Here is a 12,329-nt window from a genome sequence, read left to right on the forward strand (position 1 = left end):
GACGTTCAGACTCTAATAAGTAAAACACCTGCGTCGATGTAATTCTCTTTCGCAGGAGATCTATACAATTCTCTTTCGCAGGTCTGTATAATTCTCGTTTGCATGTCTATATGATCTCTTTCACAGGAGGTATATATAATTTTCATTCACAGAAGATCTATATATAATTCTCTTTCGTAGGTCTATATGATTCTCCTTCACAGGAGGTCTATATAATTATCTTCATAATACTGCTCACCTCACTCTGGTTATCGTATTCTCACCTCTACCAGAGAGAACAGAAAGGCGAAGATATATATATATATATATATATATATATATATATATATATATATATATATATATATATATATATATATATATATATATATATATATATATATATATATATTATTTATTTATTTATTTATTTTTTTTTTTTTTATGTAGGAAGGACACTGGCCAAGGGCAACAAAAATCTAATAAAAAAAATGCCCACTGAAATGCCAGTCCCATAAAAGGGTCAAAGCAGTGGTCAAAAATTGATGAAAAAATAAGTGTCTTGAAACCTCCCTCTTGAAGAAGGAATTCAAGTCATAGGAAGGTGGAAATACAGAAGCAGGCAGGGAGTTCCAGAGTTTACCAGAGAAAGGGATGAATTATTGAGAATACTGGTTAACTCTTGCGTTAGAGAGGTGGACAGAATAGGGGTGAGAGAAAGGAGAAAGTCTTGTGCAGCGAGGCCGCGGAAGGAGGGGAGGCATGCAGTTAGCAAGATCAGAAGAGCAGTTAGCATGAAAATAGCGGTAGAAGACAGCTAGATATGTAACATTGCGGCGATGAGAGAGAGGCTGAAGACAGTCAGTTAGAGGAGAGGAGTTGATGAGACGAAAAGCTTTTGATTCCACCCTGTCTAGAAGAGCAGTATGAGTGGAACCTCCCCAGACATGTGAAGCATACTCCATACATGGACGGATAAGGCTCTTGTACAGAGTTAACAGCTGGGGGGGGGGGTGAGAAAAACTGGCAGAGACGTCTCAGAACACCTAACTTCATAGAAGCTGTTTTAGCTAGAGATGAGAAGTGAAGTTTCCAGTTCAGATTATAAGTAAAGGACAGACCGAGGATGTTCAGTGTAGGAGAGCGGGACTGTTGAGTGTCATTGAAGAAGAGGGGATAGTTGTCTGGAAGGTTGTGTCGAGTTGATAGAAGGAGGAATTGAGTTTTTGAGGCATTGAACAATACCAAGTTTGCTCTGCCCCAATCAGAAATTTTAGAAAGATCAAAAGTCAAGCGTTCTGTGGCTTCCCTGCGTGATATGTTTACCTCCTGAAGGGTTGGACGTCTATGAAAAGACGTGGAAAAGTGCAGGGTGGTATCATCAGCGTAGGAGTGGATAGGACAAGAAGTTTGGTTTAGATCATTAATGAATAATAAGAAGAGAGTGGGTGACAGGACAGAACCCTGAGGAACACAACTGTTAATAGATTTAGGAGAACAGTGACCGTCTACCACAACAACAATAGAAAGGTCAGAAAGGAAACTTGAGATGAAGTTACAGAGAGAAGGATAGAAACCGTAGGAGGGTAGTTTGGATATCAAAGCTTTGTGCCAGACTCTATCAAAAGCTTTTGATATGTCCAAGGCAACAGCAAAAGTTTCACCAAAATATCTAAAAGAGGATGACCAAGACTCAGTAAGGAAAGCCAGAAGATCACCAGTAGAGCGGCCTTGACGGAACCCATACTGGCGATCAGATAGAAGGTTGTGAAGTGATAGATGTTTAAGAATCTTCCTGTTGAGGATAGATTCAAAAACCTTAGATAGGCAGGAAATTAAAGCAATGAGAAGGTAGTTTGAGGGATTAGAACGGTCACCCTTTTTTAGGAACAGGTTGAATGTAGGCAAACTTCCAGAAAGAAGGAAAGGTAGATGTTGACAGACAGAGCTGAAAGAGTTTGACTAGGCAAGGTGCAAGCACGGAGGCACAGTTTCGGAGAACAATAGGAGGGACCCCATCAAGACCATAAGCCTTCCGAGGGTTTAGGCCAGCGAGGGCATGGAAAACATCATTGCAAAGAATTTTAATACGTGGCATGAAGTAGTCAGAGGGTGGAGGAGAGGGAGGAACAAGCCCAGAATCGTCCAAGGTAGAGTTTTTAGCAAAGGTTTCAGCGAAGAGTTCAGCTTTAGAAATAGATGTGATAGCAGCGGTGCCATCTGGTTGAAATAGAGGAGGGAAAGAAGAAAAAACAAAGTTATTGGAGATATTTTTGGCTAGATGCCAGAAATCACAAGGGGAGTTAGATCTTGAAAAGTTTTGACATTTTCTGTTAATGAAGGAGTTTTTGGCTAATTGGAGAACAGACTTGGCATGGTTCCGGGCAGAAATATAAAGTGCATGAGATTCTGGTGATGGAAGGCTTAAGTACCTTTTGTGGGCCACCTCTCTATCATGTATATATAGCACGAGAACAAGCTGTGTTAAATCAAGGTTTAGAAGGTTTAGGACGAGAAAAAGAGTGAGGAATGTACGCCTCCATGCCAGACACTATCACCTCTGTTATGCGCTCAGCACACAAAGACGGGTCTCTGACACGGAAGCAGTAGTCATTCTAAGGAAAAAAAGCAAAATACCTCCTCAGGTCCCCCCAACTAGCAGAGGCAAAACGCCAGAGGCACCTTCGCTTAGGGGGATCCTGAGGAGGGATTGGAGCGATAGGACAAGATAAAGATATGAGATTGTGATCGGAGGAGCCCAACGGAGAAGAAAGGGTGACAACATAAGCAGAAGGATTAGAGGTCAGGAAAAGGTCAAGAATGTTGGGTGTATCTCCAAGACGGTCAGGAATACGAGTAGGATGTTGCACCAATTGCTCTAGGTCATGGGGGATAGCAAAGTTGTAGGCTAGTTCACCAGGATGGTCAGTGAAGGGAGAGGAAAGCCAAAGCTGGTGGTGACCTGGGGACAATTATGGTCCCCTCCCCAGATGGGAGGGGACCATAAATTTATATATTTCTTTCTTGCGAAAGAAATATGTAAATCTCCTGTGAAAGACTTTGCAGAGCCAAGTTTTTTTTTTCCTAACGATGCCTTATTATATATTATATAGACCTACTACCTACTTAATATTTTTTTTCTTTGTGTATTTGTGTTTTAAAGTTTTATTAGTGGATTATTACACAGAAATCCTAAAATGAGTCTTTTCAACGGAAGTCCACGCCTTAATATAAGCTCTACTTAATTTTCTTAGTATTTTTTTTTATTGCATTGATATGTGTATTTATATTTCTGAAATTTTATTACATTTTCCTAATGTTTTACGCCAAATTAGATTTAGTTTAGGCTGGCCAGAGTAGAATGAAGGTGGCAACACTGGCTAGCTCAAGACGCCGCACCGCAGGATGAAAACAAACGTGAGGCACTGATGGCTGGTGACCGCTAAGTCTGCCCGCCCCTCGCCCTCGCCACACACTGCACAGGGAGCACTCACAAACCGTAGCTAACACAGGGAAAGGGATATAAAGTATTTAGGTGACCTTCATCCTGCGGGCTGTGTATGATGCAGCTGATACCTTTGGCCTGGTGAGTGTTGCAGCTTCAGGTACCCGTGTTGTGAGGTGCCGTGCATGGGAACACTGGTAATTACAGCTACTGGTTGAAAGTGCAGTAAACAACGGAAGTTGTTTGTGGTCAATGGACCGGCCACTGTTCCCGCTTGTCCGGCGCACCCTGCTTGTATGAATGTGATCACGACCCCCCCTTTGTATAGTATTCCGCTGGACAGGGCGTAGTTCTTGTCAGGGGGTTGCTTTTACCGCATTTGATTAGGTTGATAAACATAGTTTTGGGTGGAGCCTTTCACTGGAAAGTAACTAATAAATTTTTGTAGGTAAGCAATCTGATTATCCGATTGTTAGGAGTTAGAAAGTTTGGCTGGTCATCCTGTTTGAGATGCGGTGTTTTATTTTATTATTATTATTGTTATTATTATTATTATTATTATTATTATTATTATTATTATTATTATTATTATTATTATAATTTCCCTTTCTTTTTCAGTAGTATGAAGTATTGTATTTCCCCAAGTAACTTGTGACTGAGGGCACTGGTCAACACAGTCACTTGAAAGATGAAGCTATACATTTATTCATACTAAAAATTAATGAACTTATATAATAATGATATTAATGTATTGTTACTAATAGTATTATTATTATTATTATTATTTTTATTATTATTATTATTATTATTATTATTATTATCATCATCCAAAACTAAACATGAGTGGTGCAGAAGATGTCTCTCTCTCTCTCTCTCTCTCTCTCTCTCTCTCTCTCTCTCTCTCTCTCTCTCTCTCTCTCTCTCTCTCTCTCTCTCTCTCTCTCTCTGCTCATATTCCTATAAAATGTGGTGGTGTAATACTAAACTTGTTATTCCATTACCAGCACAACACCTCAAGGTTAATAAATGTTTTCTTTAGTAGATGTTAGAGGATACTGCCCTTCATATAGGTGGTTGAACTATACACATCATAAATTATTAATCGACTTGTATTCGAGGAAATATCATATAGTGTTGTTAAGTGACAGTTTCTCTGCAGATGTGGGAGAGGAGGAACAGTAGCCATGTATAACTTATGCAAGATAACCCACCCAGCTCTTGGGGTGGAGCTGTCCCTCTACTGTAACTTCTTTAGCCACCGAGAGAAGTCCTTGGTGGTGGCAGGTTCCAATGTCATCAGGGTGTTCAGGCTGGTGGCAGAGGTGCCTCTTAGGTCTCTCCGGGATGACAGTGCTAACCAAGGTATGTGCCTGGAGTTTGTAAGAAATGTAGTTTTGTCATCTTAGGGTCTTCTTAGGGTCTTCATCCCTCATCAGTCCATGCTGCATCAGCCAGCCGTGAGGCACCAGGAGAACCACAGAAAAGAAGCAAAGTGGTTGGCTTATTTAGATGCAACACATAATTTTCACAAATGAACCACTAACAAAACTCAGGAAGAATGATAAAAGAACTAGCAGCAACATGACATTTCCCATAATTACTTTTAATACCATTGTCATTCTTAACAGTGTGGGTGGTGCAAATTGACATTACTTGGAAGTGTTAGCTTTTTAGCCATTGTAATTTCTACTTTTATATACTACTAAGAGTTCTCTGAATGTTTTATATTTTGCTTTATAATTGCAGTCATGTATTTCTTGAGTTTTACATCTTTTTTTTTTTTTTTTTCATGGAAGTCATAATATTTATGTGGAGTCATTGTTTAGTTTGTTTGAACATGAAACATTTTTAAACAGGTTGTGCATACACTTGTGTATTTAATAAATTACATGAACTAATGCATTCATTCAGTAATGGGATGTTGTGTATGGAAAAGAATTGAAATTGTGGTCAATAAATATATAAATATATGAACATAAAGGTGTCTGATCTTCCTCACAGATGACAAACCCCCAAAAGTCAAGCTGGAGTGCATGGCCACCTACAAGCTGCACGACAACGTGGCCACCATGGCCTCCGTGTCCCTCTCCCCGCTGAGGGATTCACTCCTGCTGGGCTTCAAGGATGCCAAGCTGTCTATTGTGGAGTACGACCCTTACAACCACAACCTGCGCACTGTCTCCCTCCACTACTTTGAGAAGGAGGACATCAAGGTGTGCAGGATACTGAACAGACTGTTAGATCAGGCGGGAATGAGAAGCTGATAGATATTTCCTCAACTAAGGAGATAATGGAGCAGGAGAGAGTACTTAGCATAGGTAGCTCAGTAAGTACACAGTGAAGAACAAAGCTCTGGTAAGTTCAGGGAATGAAAAAAAGATTAGACAAATTTATGGATGAGGATGATAGGTGGAAACAGGTAGGTGTGTTTTATACAGGGACTGCCACATATGGGTCTAATGGCTTCTTGCAGCTTAACTTACTTTTTGTTATTCTCTCTGTTGAAAGAGTTAAAATCAAGTATTGGTTCCCACATGCACCATTTTACTGAAAAGGTTAAAATGAAAACAAATCCCTGAAAATGACAGCATATGATTAACCCGCAACTGATGGAGGAAATAAGCCAGACTGACTGGATCTCTCTGAAGGGCGGGTGGCTGCAGACGGTGTCACTGCCGCTGGTGCGCGTGGATCCTGAGGCGCGGTGTGCTGCCATGCTCATATACGGCAGGAAGATTGTCATCTTGCCATTTCGCCGCGACCTCAAGGGCGACGACGTGGACTACAACTCTGCCTTCTCCCGGGGCCCTGTGCTGCAGTCCTACATCATCGACCCCAAGGACTTTGAGGCGCCGAGCATTGACAACATAATAGACATGCAGTTCCTTCATGGCTACTATGACCCAACACTGATGCTTCTCTATGAGCCCATCAAGACCTTCCCGGGGTAGGTTTGGTGGTGAGGACAGGTTGTAGTGTGTTCCCAGAGGTGTGGAAAAATTGCTTGAGTTTTTATTTTTATTTTGAGAGGATTGTATGCTTTTGCTATGGCACTTCAAACTCTTGGTAGGATTATTATTATTATTATGATGCAGTGGGTGGAGATGTGCAAAGTTTATGGAAAGATTTTAAAATTTAATTGATTAATTTTCTTCCTCAAACAGAAGCTGCATTAAGAAACACTATTAATTACTGCAGTGGTTAGCTTATAAAGTGAATTAACCAAAGAGTGGAAGACAGTGAGGGAAGCCAAAATGAATGCATTGCCTGACACTCTTGTGAAGAATTTGTGTTGCTTCCTTGCAGTCGTGTTGCTGTGAGGCAGGACACCTGTGCCCTGGCTGCCATCTCCCTCAACATTCGGCAGCGCCTGCACCCCGTCATTTGGTCCATATCGTGTCTCCCCCACGACTGCGAGAAGCTGCTGGCGGTGCCCAAGCCCATTGGGGGAGTGCTGCTCTTTTCCTGTAACTCCCTCACCTACCTCACCCAGTCTGTGCCTCCCTACGGGGTTTCCCTTAACTCCATGGGAGACAAGAACACCAACTTTCCCCTCAGTGAGTGACTTGCTCCTAACCTAACAAATTCAAACTTGCTTAAGCAGATAATTGATTTGTAAGACAGGATTATACCAGGTTGACACGATTATTACCTTGCTTTTTCATTTAATTCTATAATAAGTCTGTCTGTCTGCATTTGAAATTGTAAATATAGGCAGACCACATTATAAGACCTTTTGATAAATGAGGAACATGTTTTATCACATTTTTCATTGCAGTAATTTAATTTTACAAGTATTTAGGAAGGATCTGTTATGGCAGTGAAGCTTTGACGTCACTAACAACAGTCACTCTTCATCTTGCCTCCAGGGAAGCAGGAGGGGGTGGTCATATCCCTGGACTGTGCCCATGGAGAGTTCCTGACAGAGGACAGGGTGGTCATCTCCCTGAAGGGCGGAGAGCTGTACGTCCTCACGCTAGTGGCCGACTCAATGCGTTCTGTCCGCAGCTTCCACTTTGACAAAGCTGCTGCCTCTGTGCTCACCTGCAGTGTAAGTGTTGGTCCTGCTGTGTGTGTGTTCTATCTGTCTGTGTGTCTGCTGAATGTCTTGTCTTTATGCCTTTTGTCTGAGGTACTAAGTCATGGCCCTGCTGTGTGTGTGTGTGTGTGTGTGTGTGTGTGTGTGTGTGTGTGTGTGTGTGTGTGTGTGTGTGTGTGTGTGTGTTTTCTATCTGTCTGTGTGTCTGCTGAATGTCTTGTCTTTATGCCTTTTGTCTGAGGTACTAAGTCATGGTCCTGCTGTGTGCATGTGCATGTGTGTGTGTGTGTGTGTGTGTGTGTTCTATCTGCCTGTGTGTTTGCTGCATGTCTTGTCTTTATTCCTTCTATCTGAGGTGCTAAGTTGTATGTTTGTCTCTAAGTTGTGATTTTTGTCACCTAAATGTTGAATTTTCTTGTTTGTATAATTGTATAATTATTCTGTTTATGTCATATTCCTAAAGGATCTTTCAGTGCTATTTATTTTATTTTATTTTATTTTTTCTTTGCCTACTTTTCTTTCCCTTAATCCACCAAAAAAAGAAAATAGGCTGCTTAATATTTCTTCCTTTAACATAACAGTCTAGAGGTGAGCACTACATTTAAGGCCAAACTTCATTTCTTAGCCCATTACATACTGTTATATTTATTTACTAACCTCTATATCTTGTAGAAGTAATCATAAACTTCCTCTCAGATGTGTGTGTGTGAGGACCAGTACCTGTTCCTGGGCTCCCGACTTGGGAACTCCCTCCTGCTGCGCTACACTGAGAAGGAGCTGCACGACCCCATGAGATCCAAGGGCAACGTCCCCTCCGACCAGGAGCCGCCCGTCAAGAAGAGCAGGCTGGACACACTGGGTGAGTCTTGTGCACTGGCTTCCCCACAGCATTATTGGCTTGTGGGAAGATGCTGTGCTGTGTGTTGTGGCCCATGTGGGTATTATACTTTGGGCCAAACTTACACCTATATTCTGAAACACTTCTGCATCGCACCTGCACTATTTTCAGAATTTTCTTGTTGAAGCTACGCAGATTTTTAAGGGTGTTTTTATGGTTCTAATGACATAAACAATATTTCTACATTATCAACTGGAATAACACTCTTGAGGAACCCAGCTAATCATCTCTGTGGCCTTTGAAAATAGTCATGGTGAGAGAGCAGTGTTTCTGGACATGGGCCTTATAAAGCCTCCATCACACAGGTGACTGGATTGCCAGTAATGTGGATGACATTCGAGATGATGATGCCCTGGAGGTGTATGGTCATGAGGACACCTCCACTGTACAGCTCACCTCCTACAGCTTTGAGGTGAGCAACTAATCCTGTGGCAGGACTTCTCCTACAACTGCACCATGTCTTTACATTTCACAAACAGTACACATGTGGAATTGTCTTGCACAAGTAGGATCTTGATGAGTTGGCAGTGACGACAGCCAGGTCATGTTTGCTTTCCTCACCACACATAGTCCAAAAGGAAATACATTATTCAAGTACATTTTTAACCTTAACACCTCCTCTCTCACTGCAGTTGTCATGGAGCTTAGTGCAATATTTGGGCAAGACACACATGCTGATGCACTATTCTTCCAGGTGATGGACAGCTTACTCAACATTGGTCCATGTGGGGATGTGGCCATGGGTGAGCCGGCCTTCCTGAGCGAGGAGTACGACAACTCTGTGGACCCGTGTGTTGAGCTGGTCACCACCTCAGGGCACGGCAAGAATGGGGCGCTGTCCATCCTGCAGCGGTCCATCAAGCCTCAGGTCTGGCCTTGTTTTACCATATCCAAACCTTTGTGGATTTTAGAAGACCTGTCAATGTTGAAAGATCAGTATTTGTTATCCAATTTAATCTTGTTGAGTCTTCCCCATTACCAGGTGCTGACAACCTTTGACCTGCCTGACGTGGAGGACATGTGGACGCTGGTGGGGAAGGTGGACGAGAGGCGGAGGCGAGAAACAGGCCTGCTGGACCACTCCTTCCTCATCCTGTCCCGCTCTGACTCGTCCCTCATCCTGCGCACGGAGGAGGAGATCAACGAGCTGGAGGAGTCTGGCTTCAACACCACTTCCAAGACCGTGTTTGCTGGCAACATGGGCAACAACAGATACATTGTGCAGGTGGGTGGGTGGGTGCTCCTCAGGAGGTAAGGGGAAGCATGGATTCAGGTGTTATGGTAAGGATATCTCTCTATGTACTTATCTATCCATTTATCTCCATCTTTGTACATGGGGCCATTGAGGTGCTACTGAGAAGCTTGGGTTGTGGTAAGAATCTTTTGATCTATCTATTTGTCTGCTCATCTCTCTGTCTGTCTCTCATATCTTTCTACATTGTATGAGTGGGTTGGTGCTAGGAGACTTTGGTTGAAGTGTTGTGGTAAGAATCCTTTTATCAAGCTATCTATTTACTTTTGTGTCTACATTGTGCAGGTGGGTAGGTGCCAGTCAAGTGATGATGGCAGGCTTGAGGAGAGATATTAGGCTAAGAATTCCTTTATCTATCCATCTATCTACCTATCTCTCTATTTATTTGTCTGTCTGTGGTTATTTTAATTTGTCTTCATTCAGTGCATTCATTCTTGTCATTGCATGCACTAATCTTTCTGTTCTCTCACCTGTTTCTTTTACATATTGTAGAACCATATCCTCCCATTTCATTGAAGAATAGTAGGTATATGAAATACAGAAAGAAAAAAGTGCATAGACACTAAATAAAAAATGTGTGTATGTGTTATCCCTTGGCAGGTAACCAGTGGAGGGGTAAGGCTGCTGGAAGGCACAGTACAGCTGCAGCACCTGCCTGTGGATGTTGGTAGCCCACTGGTGGCGGCATCACTGGCCGACCCGTACCTGGCAGTGCTGGCCCAGGACGGCACACTCATGATCTTCACGCTGGCCACCACCCGCGCCTCCACTGCAAGACTGTCCCCAGCCAAGCCCATCAACACTGGCGTGAGTGTTTGTTGTAGCTGTAAGAGGTGTGTGTGTGTGTGTGTGTGTGTGTGTGTGTGTGTGTGTGTGTGTGTGTGTGTGTGTGTGTATGTGTGTGCAATTCCAGATGAAATTAGGTGTCATAATAGGATGCTACAAGATTTCAGTTGCAGTTTTGGATGTTAGTGTGTTTGTTGTACATTTATATTTTGATATTTGATTCTTTTGAAATTCTTCTTTTTTTTTGGGTGTGTGTTCATTGGTTCATGTGCTAAAAGCCACAAAATGTTTGGAAAATTTTGTGCATGCTATTTATATATTCTTGTAAGTGTGTATTTTTTCATTAATATTTGCATGATTAACCTTTACTTTGTTTTTTTGCCTGAAAGAGAGGCTGTTCATGGGTTATACATAGAGTAAAAAGCACCACACGATTGTTGCCCTCTTAAATTTACTCTTGAAAGAGTCCTGAAAAGGTTTGACAATTTAGTTTTACTTTTGTTGGCATTGTTACAGCTTATTATCCTTCTCATTTCTTTTGGCACCCTTAGAGGTCACCACTGCAGACCATCTGTGCGTACTGTGACGTGTCTGGGCTGTTCACGACGCGCTACCCTGAGGACCGGGAGAAGGACCCCAAGCTGTTCCGGACTGATGCAGACATCAAGAAAGAGCTGGACGACGAGGACGAGATGCTGTATGGCAACACTGACATCTCAGTGTTCGACCCACCCAAGACCTTCAACCCCCAGGCTGGCCAGGAGAAGACTAAGAATGACTGGTGGAGGAAGTGGCAGAAGGAGATCCGGCCGTCCTATTGGCTGGTTGGGGTGAGGGACAACGGTGACCTGGAGATTTACACGCTTCCTGATTTCAAGTTGTCATATTCTGTTAAAAACTTCTGGCTGGGTAAGTTTTTTTTGTTAATTTATATTTTTGTTGTTCTACTTTTATGTAAAAGGGATACTGGCTAGAGGCAACAACATATATATATATATATATATATATATATATATATATATATATATATATATATATATATATATATATATATATATATATATATATATATATATATATATATATGTATAAAACAGAGGCCCTGGTTAAGGTCCTGGAATGCTTCTACAGTTTTCTTATAAGGATTATAGGTGGAGATAGGTAGTTAGGTTTCATACAGGTATTGAAGTGTGGGTCTGACATCTTGTAGCTTTTCTTATTTTATATTCTTACTTTTTCTCTCCATCCCGTAGTTGCCTTCTTGTCAGCCTAATATGATGTGACCTAGCACCCATCCTTGCACTGTATCCTGCCAGCTCCTCTTGTCCTCTTACCTGATACTCATTGTCACTGTTAACTTTGATAGTTAACTCATAATTACAACCCAGCAGCATCTGATCAGTGTCTCCATGTTCTCTCTCCATCCCCAGGCCAGAGAGTGTTGACAGACAGCTCAGCAAACACCACCTCCACTCAGGCAAATCCAACGCTGGAAGTCAATATCCCAACCATTCATGAGGTACTGGTGTGTGTGTGTCTCTTGTATTGCTTCTCAAGAATTCTGTCAGGCTGGTGTCCTTTTCTGTACATCTTGTGTTTGCTTTTTATGAGAAAATGCTTTGAAATTTACTGAAGGCGAAGTGATTGATTATAGTGCATGCTAAACATATCCTTTAGGGAATGTTTCACTAAAGTTTCTGGATGGTGTCACAGGTGGCTCTGCTTGGGAGTGCCACAGTTACCAGACCTTCCATATATTTTGCCACATCCCATGACTTACCCTTGCACACTACCCTCAGGTGTTGCTTGTGGGGATGGGCAACAGGAACCTCCGCCCAGTGCTGCTGGCTCGTGTGGAGGAGGACCTGCTCATGTACGAAGTGTTCCCCTTCTACGAGAACCTTAGTCCCACACAGCTCAAGATCAGGTG

General features: G+C 42.3%; 1 protein-coding gene across 3 annotated transcripts in view; it reads left to right on the top strand.

The window, feature by feature from the left end:
- Positions 1-3,327: 3,327 nt before the first annotated feature.
- LOC135109879 (cleavage and polyadenylation specificity factor subunit 1-like) overlaps positions 3,328-12,329 on the top strand; it is a 39,508-nt gene continuing 30,506 nt past the window's right edge. For 2 of the 3 annotated variants that reach the window (XR_010272937.1, XM_064021687.1), the window contains exons 1-14: positions 3,336-3,565; positions 4,584-4,786; positions 5,426-5,637; positions 6,073-6,371; positions 6,731-6,981; positions 7,294-7,475; positions 8,160-8,322; positions 8,667-8,773; positions 9,056-9,229; positions 9,344-9,586; positions 10,214-10,420; positions 10,951-11,308; positions 11,830-11,918; positions 12,199-12,326. Coding sequence is in view for 2 of the 3 variants with exons in the window: in XM_064021687.1 (XP_063877757.1) it covers positions 4,609-4,786; positions 5,426-5,637; positions 6,073-6,371; positions 6,731-6,981; positions 7,294-7,475; positions 8,160-8,322; positions 8,667-8,773; positions 9,056-9,229; positions 9,344-9,586; positions 10,214-10,420; positions 10,951-11,308; positions 11,830-11,918; positions 12,199-12,326 (2,591 nt within the window). In the remaining variant the exon portion in view is untranslated. Of the gene's footprint in view, positions 3,566-4,583; positions 4,787-5,425; positions 5,638-6,072; positions 6,372-6,730; positions 6,982-7,293; positions 7,476-8,159; positions 8,323-8,666; positions 8,774-9,055; positions 9,230-9,343; positions 9,587-10,213; positions 10,421-10,950; positions 11,309-11,829; positions 11,919-12,198; positions 12,327-12,329 lie in introns of all 3 variants that reach the window. The other variant, XM_064021688.1, reaches the window with a different exon arrangement.

Source organism: Scylla paramamosain, chromosome 19, assembly GCF_035594125.1.
Source record: "Scylla paramamosain isolate STU-SP2022 chromosome 19, ASM3559412v1, whole genome shotgun sequence".
Classification (NCBI taxonomy): Eukaryota; Metazoa; Arthropoda; class Malacostraca; order Decapoda; family Portunidae; genus Scylla; species Scylla paramamosain.